The 15,510-nt window shown below is 49.6% G+C and overlaps 1 protein-coding gene across 1 annotated transcript; it reads left to right on the forward strand.

Moving 5' to 3' along the window:
* Positions 1-2,775: 2,775 nt before the first annotated feature.
* LOC311511550 (uncharacterized protein) lies at positions 2,776-15,266 on the forward strand. The gene is made up of 4 exons (XM_084612232.1): positions 2,776-2,840; positions 12,066-12,353; positions 13,159-13,215; positions 15,138-15,266. Exons 1-4 carry the CDS (start codon positions 2,819-2,821, stop codon positions 15,257-15,259), a joined length of 489 nt encoding a protein of 162 aa, XP_084468358.1. The 5' UTR covers positions 2,776-2,818; the 3' UTR covers positions 15,260-15,266.
* The last annotated feature ends 244 nt before the right edge of the window (positions 15,267-15,510 follow it).

Here is a 15,510-nt window from a genome sequence, read left to right on the forward strand (position 1 = left end):
GCCTGACTAATCTAATCGCCTTCTATGATGAGATTACTGGTTCTGTGGATGAAGGGAAAGCAGTGGATGTATTGTTTCTTGACTTTAGCATAGCTTTTGACATGGTCTCCCACAGTATTCTTGTCAGCAAGCTAAAGAACTATGGGCTGGATGAATGCACTATAAGGTGGGTAGAAAGTTGGCTAGATTGTCAGGCTCAACGGGTAGTGATCAATGACTCTATGTCTAGTTGGCAGCCGGTGTCAAGTGGAGTGCCCCAGGGGTCGGTCCTGGGGCCGGTTTTGTTCAATATCTTCATAAATGATCTGGAGGATGGTGTGGATTGCACTCTCAGCAAATTTGCGGATGATACTAAACTAGGAGGAGTGGTAGATACGCTGGGGGCAGGGATAGGATACAGAGGGACCTAGACAAATTGGAGGATTGGGCCAAAAGAAATCTGATGAGGTTCAATAAGGATAAGTGCAGGGTCCTGCACTTAGGACAGAAGAATCACGTGCACCGCTACAGACTAGGGACCGAATGGCTAAGCAGCAGTTCTGCAGAAAAGGACCTCGCGGTTACAGTCCACGAGAAGCTGGGTATGAGTCAACAGTGTGCCGTTGTTGCCAAGAAAGCTAACGGCATTTTGGGCTGTATAAGTAGGGGCATTGCCAGCAGATCGAGGGACATGATCGTTCCCCTCTATTTGACATTGGTGAGGCCTCATGTGGAGTACTGTGTCCAGTTTGGGCCCCACACTACAAGAAGGATGTGAACAAATGGGAAAGCATCCAGTGGAAGGCAACAAAAATGATGAGGGGCTGGAACACATGACTTATGAGGAGAGGCTGAGGGAACTGGGATTGTTTAGTCTGCAGAAGAGAAGATTGAGGGGGGATTTGATAGCTGCTTTCAACTACCTGAAAGGGGGTTGCAAAGAGGATGGATCTAGTCTGTTCTCAGTGGTGGCAGATGACAGAACAAGGCGTAATGGTCTCAAGTTGCAGTGTGGGAGGTTTAGGTTGGATATTAGGAAAAACTTTTTCACTAGGAGGGTGGTGAAGCACTGGAATGCGTTACCTAGGGAGGTGGTGGAATCTCCTTCCTTTGAGGTCTTTAAGGTCAGGCTTGACAAAACCCTGGCTGGGATGATTTAGTTGGGGATTGGTCCTGCTTTGAGCAGGGGGTTGGAATAGATGACCTGCTGAGGTCCCTTCCAACCCTGAGATTCAGTGGTTCTATCCCTAGCCATTCAGAATGTGCTTTGTGTCTGTGACCTGTGCTCGTGATTATTTACACCTCACCTTATTTTTTCAGTGATGATTTTATGTTTTTTTCTGGGTGTTAATGAAAATGGTAAATAGTTTACAGCCAAGAACTGATCCTTGTGGGACCCCACTGGAAACACTCCCACTTGATACAGGAGTTCTGAAGGAACTCAGATGTGAAATTGCAGAACTACTAACTGTGGTATGTAACCTGTTGCTTAAATCAGACTCTGTACCATATGATTGGAGCTTAGTTAATGTAACTCCGATTTTTTAAAAAGACTTCAAAGGTGATACTGGCAATTACAGGCTGGAAAACCTAGCTTCAGTACCAGAGAAGTAGGTTGAAACTACAGTAAAGAAAGGAATTATCAGGAACGTAGATGAACATGAATTGTTGAGAAAGAGTCAACATGGGATCTGTAAAGGGAAATCATGCCTCACCAATCTATTAGAATTCTTTGAGGTGGGTCAATCTGGACCATCTGACCAAGTATGGCCATTCTTACATTCTTATCTTACCCTCCTTTAATTCTAGCCACTCCATTATCTTGCCGGGAAGCCACATCAGACTGACAGTGCTCCAGTTATTAGGGTCATCCCGTTTACCCTTCTTATATAGTGGCACATTAGCTTTCCAGTGCTAAGGTCCTGTGCCCAGCCAATTCCCGGCCTTTGTATCACCCCCAGCCAAAGGGAGTGCTGTACACAGACCACGTCCTGGTGTTACCGGCATGGTCCCCATTTTCCATGTGATGCCAGTGTCTCAGGTCCCCTTCACCTGAACACCTGGGGCATGCTGGGTTTTCATTCCTTCCCTCTCCATGTCTGGTTGTTCTGCAGGCACAGTGTCTGCCTGAGCCCTATGCCTGGGCCGGGCAGGCCTGGGTCAGTGTGACAGGGACACACGGCCCCTGGGGGCAGGGCTGAGGGTGCGCAGTGAAGAGGCCAGTGGAGTGAGAGCTCACACTGCCAGAGCAGGCTGGGAGCTCAGAACAGATGTTAATGACCCCTGTGCATCATTCGGTGATAAATTCACCCCCACACACAACGCCCGCCCTGGCAGTGGTGCATGCGGCAGGCTGTGGAGGGTGGAGACGCCGAGACAGACACCAGCTCACACCAACAACACGCCCTTGTGTCTCCCGTCTCAGGGGACAGCTGGAGCTAGTGGTAAAATAGTGGAAATTGTCAAGAGGAATTTGCCCTTTTCCTGGGAATGGATTTAGAAATTCACTAGTTTTGGCTCAGCAGGACTGAGCCTGTCATAGGGAGGTTCCAATGGGAAACCAGGGGGTCCAGCTCTCCCCGATGCAGAGACCAGATGTGTGTGGGGGGGATGGTGAATAATGTTTCCATTCTCATCTCATGAGGGAGGGCCCCTCTGGCCACAGACACATCAGGGCCTCCCTGAGACACGCTACAAGAGCCCAGAGCCTGTCCGGGCCGGAAGAAGGAAGGGAGAAGGAGGGACCTGGGGCACAGAGCCCCAGTGACTGTTCATCAGAGATGTAGATTCGATGCTGCTGTGGGATATTCAGGCTGAGTCGCCGGCTCTCGATCACCCCATGATCCTGCTGTGGCTGCTCTGTGAGTTTGCAGTGAGCCCTCTGCCTAGTGGTTTAGGGGCAGGCAGGTTTATAGGTCTGCCTGTGCTGGGGGGACATGGGAAACAGCCTGGAGGGGAAGTTATGGTAAAAATGGTTTAAACGAACAGCTGCACATTGATGTTCTACTGAGCTCTAAGCAGTTATTTCATGTTGGGTTTAAAAACTGGTTTGAAATTCATGGCCAAAGTTTCTTACCAATTTCTGAGAGAATATTTAATGCTCAGAACATTGTTTTGATATCTAGCTATTTTATTTAATATCTAATGTCCCTGTGTGTGTGTATTGTACTCACATATATATTACAACCTATGGCTGAGATTTTCAAAGCTGCCTACGGGATTTGGACACTTTGTTCAAATTCATGGCAACTGAGCATCCAAATCACCTATACAGCTCTGAAAGTCTGAGCCGGTGAGCAGATCTTTAATAGTACATAGAATGGACCTGCATTAAAAGGATGATATTGAGGTTACAAACCTAAAAATGACAGGGTTAGGACTGGCTGTGCGGAGCTCATTTCAGGGACGAGGACAAAGAGTTGAAGCTGATTAGGAAAGTAAAGAGAGTGAGAAAATGTTTTGAAGATCATGAATGTTCGTGTTCTTTGTTTTCAGCAGGTTACATGGTGAGGAGCGTTTTACTATTAGAACAAATTTCTTAGACGTTAATGGAAACTTTAATCCTGCCTTGCAAATATTCAAACTTTGTAAGATTCCCACTTAGGGCTTTCCATCGATAGCCATGGTGAGACCCAGGGCCCACAGATGGCTCCAATTGTGGGATTGGGGTGTATGGCTCTTGCAACATGATCCTGAGTTGGGATTTTCTGCCTTGTCTTAGCTTAATTATTTATATTAATGTCACCCCAGTGTAGCTGGCGTGACATTAATATAGTTAGAGCTGCTGTGTCTGCCACTCACCCCCTCTCCTGTCTGGTGCAGGTGCTGGGGTCACAGGCCAGGAGCCCTGCAGCTCCCCAGGTGAGTGAGAGCACAAGAGACATGGAAGAAGGGGAGACATAGAAAGGAGTGAAACCTCCAGACAATGGCAACGGGAGGGCGGCTGGGGAAGTGTAGGAGGCGGATGGGTGGGCAATGCCTCTTACACAATTCCTGCCTGAAATCCTGGTAATCGCACTGTAAATGGAACTTCCCACAGTGACAGACCTTAAACTTTACTGGAAGTGAAACCCATCTTGGCCAAATCCTCAGCAGGCATAAATCAGAATACCTCTCTTGACTCCAATGGAGCAGGGCTGATTTACATGAGCCAGGGATCTGGCCCAGTGTCACTGAGATACATGTTTAACAAACTTTCCATGTGTAAATCTTGGCAGAGTCAGTGCTAATAGAGGAGTGTATTGATGAGACCAGGGCACTGCACTAGAATGAATTTGCAAAAAGAAACGGAGTACTTGTGGCACCTTAGAGACGAATACAGACTAACACGGCTGTTACTCTGAAACCTGTTAGAATGAATTTGTCTTCAATCTCCTGTGTTGCACTGTATTTATTTTAATTCCAACGTGAAGAGAAACGGCTCTTTCAATCAGCCAAGCGTACTTCTCACTAATCCATCACTAATGCTTCGTTCCCTGCCTGGCTCTGCCTTCACTGCAGAGCTAACCTGAGTTATCCGCACTCAGTGACTCCTCTCGAGTTAGCCGAGCTCGTGCGAGAACAGGCACACTGCTGTGCCCACACTGATTCTGCTCTCCCTCCAGTGTGGGGCTACATACAGCTTCTTGGGGCACGGCCCACGGCTCGGAGAGCTGCAGAAAACGGAGATGTGCTATGAATTCTTTGCCAGTCTGACGTTTCTGGGCACACGGCGTGTCACGGTTCCTCCCCCACTCTGAACTCTAGGGTACAGATGTGGGGACCTGCATGAAAAACCTCCTAAGCTTATCTTTACCAGCTTAGGTCAAAACTTCCCCAAGGTACAAAATATTACACCCGTTATCCTTGGACTGGCCGCTACCACCACCAAACTAATACTGGTTACTGGGGAAGAGCTGTTTGGACGCGTCCTTCCCCCCAAAATACTTCCCAAAACCTTGCACCCCACTTCCTGGACAAGGTTTGGTAAAAAGCCTCACCAATTTGCCTAGGTGACTACAGACCCAGACCCTTGGATCTTAAGAACAATGAACAATCCTCCCAACACTTGCACCCCCCCTTTCCTGGGAAATGTTGGATAAAAAGCCTCACCAATTTGCATAGGTGACCACAGACCCAAACCCTAGGATCTGAGAACAATGAAAAAGCATTCAGTGTTTTACAAGAAGACTTTTAATAAAAAATAGAAGTAAATAGAAATAAAGAAATCCCCCCCTGTAAAATCAGGTTGGTAGATATCTTACAGGGTAATTAGATTCAAAAACATAGAGAACCCCTCTAGGCAAAACCTTAAGTTACAAAAAAGATACACAGACAGAAATAGTTATTCTATTCAGCACAATTCTTTTCTCAGCCATTTAAAGAAATCATAATCTAACACATACCTAGCTAGATTACTTACTAAAAGTTCTAAGACTCCATTCCTGTTCTGTCCCTGGCCAAGACGACTACAGACAGACACAGACCCTTTGTTTCTCTCCCTCCTCCCAGCTTTTGAAAGTATCTTGTCTCCTCATTGGTCATTTTGGTCAGGTGCCAGCGAGGTTACCTTCAGCTTCTTAACCCTTTACAGGTGAGAGGAGCTTTCCCCTGGCCAGGAGGGATTTCAAAGGGGTTTACCCTTCCCTTTATATTTATGACACGCCCCCCAAATCTCAGCTAGGGTGAAACACTGGCTGGGATTTCTTCCTGGAGCTCTAGGAAAACAGAGTTAATAAGACACATGCATCTCTAAATATACTACCAAGTACATAAAGACTAACAATATTTTGCACATCTCAAGGACGATTTTAACCAGTTGATTCTGGGAAACTTTCACGGGAGAGTGCATCAGCCACTTTGTTAGAAGCTCCTGAGATGTGCTGGATGTCGAAATCAAAATCTTGGAGAGCTAAACTCCACCAAAGAAGTTTTTTGTTAGTTTCTTTGACGGTGTGAAGCCACTTTAGTGCAGCATGGTCGGTTTGCAGGTGGAAACGGCGTCCCCAAACATATGGGCGTAGCTTTTCCAGAGCGTAGACAATGGCATAACATTCTTTTTCAGTGACTGACCAGTTGCTTTCCCTCTCAGACAGTTTTTTGCTGAGAAACACTACAGGGTGGAATTCTTGATCAGGTCCTTTCTGCATTAAAACTGCTCCCACACCACGCTCGGATGCATCTGTGGTTACTAGGAACGGTTTGTCAAAGTCTGGGGCCCTTAGTACAGGGTCAGACATGAGTGTCGCTTTAAGCTTGTTAAAGGCCTTCTGATACTTTCCGGTCCACTGAACAGCATTTGGCTGTTTCTTTTTGGTTAGGTCTGTCAGTGGGGCAGCGATTTGGCTGTAGTGCGGTACAAATCGTCTGTAATAACCGGCCAAGCCTAAGAAGGATTGAACCTGTTTCTTTGACTTTGGGACAGGCCACTTTTGGATAGCATCCACTTTGGCCTGTAGGGGGCTGATAGTTCCTTGACCCACCTGGTGTCCAAGGTAAGTCACTCTGTTTAGGCCTATTTGACACTTCTTAGCCTTAACAGTTAGTCCTGCCTCCCTTATGCGCTCAAGGACTTTTTGTAGATGTTCCAGGTGGTCTGCCCAGGAATCCGAAAATATGGCCACATCGTCAAGGTAGGCGACTGCATATTCTCCTAATCCCGCTAGGAGACCATCTACAAGTCTTTGGAAAGTGGCGGGTGCATTTCGCAGCCCGAAAGGGAGTACATTAAATTCATACAGCCCGAGATGTGTGATGAAGGCTGACCTTTCCTTGGCAGATTCATCTAGCGGTACCTGCCAGTACCCCTTGGTTAAGTCCAAGGTAGAGATGAACTGGGCCCGTCCCAGTTTCTCTAATAGTTCATCAGTGCGTGGCATTGGATAGTTGTCTGGGCGAGTTACAGCATTTAGCTTACGGTAGTCCACGCAAAAACGTATTTCCCCATCTGGTTTGGGAACTAGAACCACTGGAGATGCCCATGCACTTTCAGAGGGGCAGATTACACACATCTGTAACATATCCTGGATCTCCCGTTCTATAGCAGTTTTAGCTTGAGGAGACACCCGGTAAGGTTGGACCCTAATTGGGTGAGCATTACCTGTGTCAATGGAGTGGTATGCCCGTTCAGTCAGTCCTGGGGTGGCTGAGAACGTTGGCGCGTAGCTAGTGCACAGCTCCTGGATCTGCTGTCGCTGCATACGCCCAAGGGTCATGGAGAGGTTCACCTCTTCCACACCACCAGCACATTTCCCTTCGTAATAGACACCTTCAGGCCACTCAGCGTCGTCTCCTCCCTGGGCTGTAAACTGACAAACCTTTAATTCTCTGGAATAAAAGGGCTTTAGAGAATTAATATGATACACCTTAGGCTTTCGGTTGGAGGTGGGGAATGCTATGAGATAATTAACAGCTCCCAGGCGCTCCTGGACCACGAATGGCCCTTCCCACGATGCTTCCATTTTATGGGCCTGGAGCGCCTTTAAGACCATGACCTGGTCTCCTACTTTGAAGGAACGCTCTCTGGCATGTTTATCATACCAGGCTTTTTGCTCTTTTTGAGCATCCTGTAAGTTTTCTCTAGCAAGGGCTAAAGAGGTTCGGAGGGTGTTTTGTAGGTTGGTTACAAAGTCCAGAATGTTAGTTCCTGGAGAAGGTGTAAATCCCTCCCATTGCTGCTTCACCAACTGCAATGGCCCCTTAACCTCACGGCCATATACAAGTTCAAATGGGGAAAACCCTAAACTGGGATGTGGTACAGCTCTGTAGGCAAAGAGCAACTGCTGCAATACTAGGTCCCAATCATTGGAGTGCTCATTTACGAATTTACGTATCATGGCCCCCAAAGTTCCATTAAACTTCTCCACCATGCCATTTGTTTGATGATGGTAAGGAGTGGCAACCAAGTGATTTACCCCATGAGCTTCCCAAAGGTTTTTCATAGTTCCTGCCAGGAAATTAGTCCCTGCATCTGTGAGGATGTCGGAGGGCCAACCTACCCTGGCAAAAATGTCTGCTAGTGCCTGGCACACACTTTTAGCCCTGGTGTTGCTTAGAGCTACTGCTTCCAGCCATCGGGTGGCAAAATCCATGAAAGTCAGTATGTACTGCTTTCCTCTGGGTGTCTTTTTCGGAAAAGGACCCAGAATATCCACAGCTACTCGCTGAAATGGAACTTCAATGATGGGGAGTGGTTGGAGAGGAGCTTTGACCTGGTCTTGGGGTTTTCCCACTCTTTGGCACACCTCACAAGACTGGACATAGGTAGAAACATCCTTGCCCATTCCCTCCCAGTGGAATGACCCCCCCAAACGGTCTTTGGTCCTGTTCACCCCAGCATGGCCACTAGGGTGATCATGGGCTAAGCTCAAGAGCTTGGCCCGGTATTTAGTTGGAACTACCAACTGTCTCTGAGGATGCCAGTCTTCCTGGTGTCCCCCAGAAAGAGTTTCCTTGTATAAAAGTCCTCTTTCTACAACAAACCTGGATCGATTAGAAGAGCTGAGAGGCGGTGGGTTGCTCCGTGCCGCCGTCCACGCTCTCTGGAGGCTTTCATCTGCTTCCTGTTTGGTCTGGAACTGTTCCCTTGATGCTGGAGACATCAGTTCCTCATTGGATTGGGGACATAGGCTTGGTCCCTCTGGAAGCGATATAGGGGATGGAGCTGTTTCTGTTGACTGTGACCCGCTCTCCGCTGGTGCACTATGTTGGGATTCAGGCTCCGGCTGAGCCTCTTGTGTAGGGTTATCGGCTGCTGCCAGTTCCGGTTCGGTGGGGCCCTCTGGTGTTGAGGTTGCAAGTACTGGATTCAGTGCTGGCACGGGGTCTGGTGTTGGTTGTTTGGCTGGTTCCGGTTCTGGGACTGGTTCCGTCTGGGTCTCTGGGACTGGATCCACTACTGCTGTTGCAGACATTGGCCTGGGGTCCGGGTCCATCACCTCTGACCGGGCCCTGATAGAAGTTTCCGGAACAGAGCTAGGCCTCACGGCTTGTTTAGCCTGGCTGCGGGTGACCGTTCCCACCCTCTTGGCCTGCTTCACGTGATTGGCCAAGTCTTCCCCCAACAGCATGGGGATGGGATAATCATCATAGACTGCGAAAGTCCACATTCCTGACCAGCCCTTGTACTGGACAGGCAACTTGGCTGTAGGCAAATTGAAAGAGTTGGACTTGAAGGGTTGAATCGTCACTTGGATCTCTGGGTTGATTAAATTGGGGTCCACTAAGGAAGCATGGATAGCTGACACTTGTGCTCCGGTGTCCCTCCACGCGGTGACCTTCTTCCCGCCCACACTCACAGTTTCCCTCCGCTCCAAGGGTATCTGGGAGGTATCTGGGCCTGTGGACCTCTGGTGTGATTCCGGTGCAATGAACTGTAATCTGTTGGGGTTCTTGGGGCAGTTGGCCTTTACATGCCCCAGCTTGTTACATTTAAAACATCGTCCAGCTGACGGGTCACCGGGGCGAGGTGGGTTGCTGGAGAACGGGGTGGTGGGACGATAAGGGGTCTGGAGGGTTCTTTGGGAGGTAGGTGGGGCTTTGGGCGGCCCCCGGTAATAGGGTGTGGTCTGGGGTGGTCCCTTCTGGTCTCCGCTCCAACTGCGACCAGTTTTCTTCTTCTCTGCCACCTCCACCCATCTGGCTCCAATCTCTCCTGCCTCGATTACAGTTTTGGGTTTCCCATCTAGGATGTATCTTTCTATTTCCTCAGGAACACCCTCTAAGAATTGTTCCATTTGCATTAGGAAGGGCAAATTTACTGGAGATTCAACACTTGCTCCTGATATCCAGGCATCCCAATGTTTCACAATGTGGTAGGCATGTCAGGTAAATGATATGTCTGGTTTCCACCTTAGGGCTCGGAACCTCCGACGAGACTGCTCGGGTGTTATCCCCATTCTGACTCTCGCCTTGGATTTAAACAGTTCATACTTGTTCATATGTTCTTTAGGCATTTCAGCTGCCACCTCAGCTAAGGGTCCACTGAGCTGCGGCCTCAGCTCTACCATGTATTGGTCAGTAGAGATGTTGTACCCAAGGCAGGCCCTTTCGAAGTTTTCTAAGAAGGCCTCAGTATCATCACCTGCCTTGTAGGTGGGGAACTTTCTGGGATGGGAAGTGGTACCTGGAGAAGGATTGCTAGGGTTTGTTGGTATATTCTGCTGGGCCTTTATCCTCTCCATCTCCTCCACATGCTTCCTTGCCTCCATTTCCCTCTTGTGGGCAGCCTCCTGTACCTCCTTCTCCAGCCGCATGAGTTCTATTTGTCTTTCATGTTCCCTTTGTTTTTCCTCAGCCTGAAATTTGGCTAATTTCAGCTGTAATCGAGCCGAGGATTTGGCCATTCTAACCTCTCTGTTTTTAACTAACTTTACACCCGAGGTTTAGAAATAAACAAACAAAACTTGGCTGTAAAATTTTGCTGTGCTGGAAGAGAATACCTATTCTCTGATAGTGATTGTCAGCCTACAGAAAAAGACAATTCCCTTGTCTCTGCCCTGGGCCCAAATTAAAGCAAAAAACCTCCAACTACTTGGAAACCTGCTTACCCAGCCCAAAGAAAAAAAAAATTTCTTTTCAAACCTGTGCTCCTTGTAAAACAAAAAAAAATCAAAATCCTAAAAAAAACCCTGCCACTTTTGTCTCCAGGCAAATGGGTAGAGCACACACCCCCTATTTACTTTTAGGAAGAAAAGAAAAAAAAAACCTCTGGGTTGGAAGACTGTGAATTTCCCTGCAGGAGTTAAGTACCCTGCCCCCAGGCAAAGAAAACCTGCAATTCACAAGATAATCCCCTTTTGTCTCTGCTTGGCCACAAAGCAGAGAGAAACCAAGCTGCTTTCAGTTTCAAAGCTGCTTTCTGGACTTCCTAAAAATTCCTTTTTAAAATCTGTATTTCTAGTTCAAAAAATCTCAACTGGATCTCAAAATGATTTCAGGTTAATCCCACCACTGTGCTACCATGTCACGGTTCCTCCCCCACTCTGAACTCTAGGGTACAGATGTGGGGACCTGCATGAAAAACCTCCTAAGCTTATCTTTACCAGCTTAGGTCAAAACTTCCCCAAGGTACAAAATATTACACCCGTTATCCTTGGACTGGCCGCTACCACCACCAAACTAATACTGGTTACTGGGGAAGAGCTGTTTGGACGCGTCCTTCCCCGCAAAATACTTCCCAAAACCTTGCACCCCACTTCCTGGACAAGGTTTGGTAAAAAGCCTCACCAATTTGCCTAGGTGACTACAGACCCAGACCCTTGGATCTTAAGAACAATGAACAATCCTCTCAACACTTGCACCCCCCCTTTCCTGGAAAATGTTGGATAAAAAGCCTCACCAATTTGCATAGGTGACCACAGACCCAAACCCTTGGATCTGAGAACAATGAAAAAGCATTCAGTGTTTTACAAGAAGACTTTTAATAAAAAATAGAAGTAAATAGAAATAAAGAAATCCCCCCCTGTAAAATCAGGATGGTAGATATCTTACAGGGTAATTAGATTCAAAAACATAGAGAACCCCTCTAGGCAAAACCTTAAGTTACAAAAAAGATACACAGACAGAAATAGTTATTCTATTCAGCACAATTCTTTTCTCAGCCATTTAAAGAAATCATAATCTAACACATACCTAGCTAGATTACTTACTAAAAGTTCTAAGACTCCATTCCTGTTCTGTCCCTGGCCAAGAGGACTACAGACAGACACAGACCCTTTGTTTCTCTCCCTCCTCCCAGCTTTTGAAAGTATCTTGTCTCCTCATTGGTCATTTTGGTCAGGTGCCAGCGAGGTTACCTTTAGCTTCTTAACCCTTTACAGGTGAGAGGAGCTTTCCCCTGGCCAGGAGGGATTTCAAAGGGGTTTACCCTTCCCTTTATATTTATGACACGGCGGGAACTGTGGGAAGGCACTGGAGGACTAGTGGTACTCGTGGTACTCAAGTGGTGCTAGCCTGTGTCCACACTACAGCGAGAGTGTCTACACTTCAATTTTAGCCCCCTTGCGTGACTCTATGAGTCTGAGTCAGTTGCCCTGTCCTCTGAGACTTGCTGTCACGTTGGGTTTTTGCCATGGAGATGTACCCTTAGTCTCTCTTTCTTGTTGCAGGTGACTTCCCTTCTCCTAAATTGTCTCTGAGCACCTCTTCAGCTCAGGTCGGGGACTGCATTTCGGCTCAGTGTCACCTTCGTCTCAAGACTTTAGCTGCTTTAGTTATTTTCTGTCAGGATGGTAAAGAAATATCAAGCCAAAAGGTCATGCCAGGCCAGTCACTGTATCAACATGACATCTCTGTACAGAGCTCAGGCCAGTTTCGATGTATGTACCAGTACAGGAACGACCAGAACCAGGTGAAAAATTCTCGTCTCAGTCTCCTCCAGACACTGAATATACCAGGTGAGTTGTTGGACCCCAACACAATGTGAGGAGGGGGAAGGGAACAGCTGGATGGTGTCAGGCATTTTATAATTGTGTGGGCTTCTGCCATGGAACGTGTGGATGTTGTGAAGGCCAAAAGGATAACTGGGTTGAAAAAAGTATGAGATAAGTTCCTGGAGGTTAGGTCCATCAATGGCTATTAGCCATGATCTGGGTGTTTCTAAACCTCTGACTGCCAGTAGCTGGGAGAGGATGACAGGGGATGGATCACTCATGAATTGTCCTGTTCTGCTCATTCCCTCTGAAGCACCTGGCATTGGCCCCGGTCAGAAGACAGGATACTGGGCTAGATGGACTATTGGTCTGATCAAGTCTGGCTGTTTTTATGTTCTTATTAGATTTCTAACTCCATTTTCCAAGCCCACCTCTTGGCCAGTTTCTCTTTCTCATCCACTCATGATCGTTGTGGGCAGGGATTGACATTTATCATGTCTGTAAAGCTACCAGCTCAATGAGACCTGACCTGGATTTGACTGTCATGTGCTAGTGCATTATGATTATTAATTATTATTACACCAGATGGGAATCTGGCCCACTGATGTCAATGGAGCAGGGCTGACCTGCACCAGCTGGAGATCTGGCCCATTGACTCCAGTAGAGTGGGACCAATTTACCCCAGCTGGGATTTGGCCCAGTGTGTCTGAGGCTCCTTTGGAGAGACATCGTCTAGGGATTTGTAGCAGCTGCGTCTCTGGGATGATCTCTGCTATGCTGGCCACTGAACCGCTGAACATCCCTGATGTTGTCTGTGTTTTTTGCCCAGGCCAGAAGCTGATCCCGAACACCGGCCCCAGCCCTGAGGATCCAGCGTCTCAGGAAGGTGAGTGACGAGGGTTGCCAACTTTCTAGTTTCAGAAAATTGAACATCCTTGCCCCGCCGCTGCCCCGAAGCCCCTCCCCCTACCCCATCCCTTCCCCGCGGACCCACCCCCACTAACTCCATCCCCCCTCGTCCGTCTCTCACTCTTCCCCACCCTCGCTCACTTTCACCAGGGCTGGGGCAGGGGATTGGCGTTTGTGGGGGAGTGAGGGATCCAGCTGGAGGTGTGGGTTCTGGGTGGGGCTAGGGATGAGGGGCTCAGGGTGTAGGAGGGTGCTCCAGCCTGGGGCCAAGGGGTTTGGAGTGCGGGAGGGAGCTCTGGGCTAGGGCAGGGGGTTGAGGTGTGGGGGGAAAGATGAGGGCTCCAGCTGGGTGCGGGGTCTGGGGTGGGACTGGGTATGAAGGGCTTGGGGTGTATGAGGGAGCTCTAGGTTGGGGCCAAGGGGTTCGGAGTGTGGGAGAGGAGTGTGGAGTCTGGGAAGGAATTCGGGTGTGGGAGGGAATGTGGGGTGCAGGCTCCAGGAGGGAGTATGGGTGTGTGAGGGGGCTCTGAGTTGTTGCAGGGGGTTGGGGCCCGGGAGGGGGCTTGGAGGGCAGGCTCCGGGTGGCTCTGGCTGGTGTGGTTTGTGGGGGTCTGGGAGGCATTGATGTCAGGTGACCCCTTAAATAGCAGCCACACCAGCACGGCCCTGGCATTTCCCGGGTGTCAGAGGCTGCTCTAACAGCCATGAATCCTGGACACCTGGCTCGGTGAGGACAAAAGTTTTTCCTGTTCTCTGGAATGTGGGGGGGGGGGTGAGAGAATTCCCCGCTAGTGACACACCCATCCCACTGCTGCCCCTGGCTCGCTGCTCCCCCAGCATAGTGCAAATCACAGCAGCTCTAGGGAGAGAGCTGATGCAGGCCCCCCTCCTCCTCCTACCATTTGCAGTGACCCCCAACCCCTCTCCTTCATTCTCCCCCACAGCCCAGCTGCTGGCTGGGGCCTCCACACTCAGCTGCTGCCCGACTCTGTTTGGACCCGTTCCCAAGCAGAGCAGCCCAATTTTACCCCATGCTTCCACGCAGCCCATTCATCCCCGGGAGGAGAGTGACCTGCCCACAGCCCCTTACCTGCTGGCCGCATGGTCCCGAGTTGAACCCAGCACAGTAGCCCCACAGGGAGCAGGTTGTGGGCCCCAGGACAGGTGGCTGACCCCTCCTCTCTCAGCTCCCAACAGCTGGGGAGCAGTGGGCCGGGTAGGGAGGGGGCTGAAGGCACTTCCTAAAGGCCACAGCCCGCTCTGCAGGGAACCCCTGGCCACCAGAGGCTGCTGCCGGGGGTTAACCCTGCCGGCCCCAGCCTGCAGCCGAATGCCTTTCCCAGCCCCTCCGCTGGGATCCACCCCCTCCCAGCGGGGGCTCGCACCACCCCCGAGCTCCACAGAGAGAGCTGCTGCAGGCCCCTTCCTCATCCCCCTGCCACCAACCAGACTTTTAACAGCCCAGTTGGCAGTGCTGACCGGAGCCGCCAGGGTCTCTTTTCGAAAGAGAAAACCGGATGCCTGGCAACCCTAAGAGTGACTGTGTTCAGGCCTAATTCCCCCAGCGCTCAGCATGCTGAGATCACGTTGGGTCTGAGCTCTGAAGAATCTCACCCTGATTCCCTGACCCACAGCCCATCGGCATCCCTGGGACCCTGGCACTGAGTCCAGTGGGCCAGGCTTCTCCTATGTTCAGAACTGGGAGGAGGTGTCCTGTTCTAGGCCGGTCCTTGAGCAGCCCCTCTCCAACCTCCCCCACAGCAGGGTGTGTGGGGAGGGGAATAGCACATATAGGAGCGTCCGCAGCTGAGGGAGACCCATCTGTCTCCCCACAGCCATTCCCCCCCTCACCCTGCAGCTGGCAGCATCTCCTATTAAAGCAGCTTCGTGTCGTTGCAGCGATGGGCGAGGAAGCAGAGATGGGACCATTTTACACCCCATGGCCAAAGCACCCGGCAGCTTGGGAAAGTGGAAAGAGCCTCCCCTGTGGGCTGGGAGCTGGGGGTGGGGTGAGTTCATGAATCCCCGTTCTGCACTGTTACGAGAAGGAGGAACCGGGATGGAACCAGAGGACCCCCGGAGGGCAGACTGGAATCCACCCAACAGCCTCAAGAATGGGAGAACCAAAGAACAAGATAACATCTAGCAGCGAGGAGCCCTCAGGAATGTGCTATCTGCTGATTGATTCAGCAACAGCATGATGAAGCAATTCCCATAGACTGGCATAGGAAGAAATTCCTATAAAAATAGACTCTAAAAAGTGAGAACTTTG

Source organism: Lepidochelys olivacea (assembly GCF_965140295.1).
Source record: "Lepidochelys olivacea isolate rLepOli2 genome assembly, chromosome: 23".
Taxonomy (NCBI): Eukaryota; Metazoa; Chordata; order Testudines; family Cheloniidae; genus Lepidochelys; species Lepidochelys olivacea.

Coding starts and splice junctions, on each gene's coding strand:
- LOC311511550 (XM_084612232.1), top strand. CDS start 2,819: ATGATCCTGCTGTGGCTGCTCT. Junction 2,841..12,065: donor GATCCTGCTGTGGCTGCTCT/GTGAGTTTGCAG, acceptor TTCTTGTTGCAG/GTGACTTCCCTTCTCCTAAA. Junction 13,216..15,137: donor GGATCCAGCGTCTCAGGAAG/GTGAGTGACGAG, acceptor GTGTCGTTGCAG/CGATGGGCGAGGAAGCAGAG.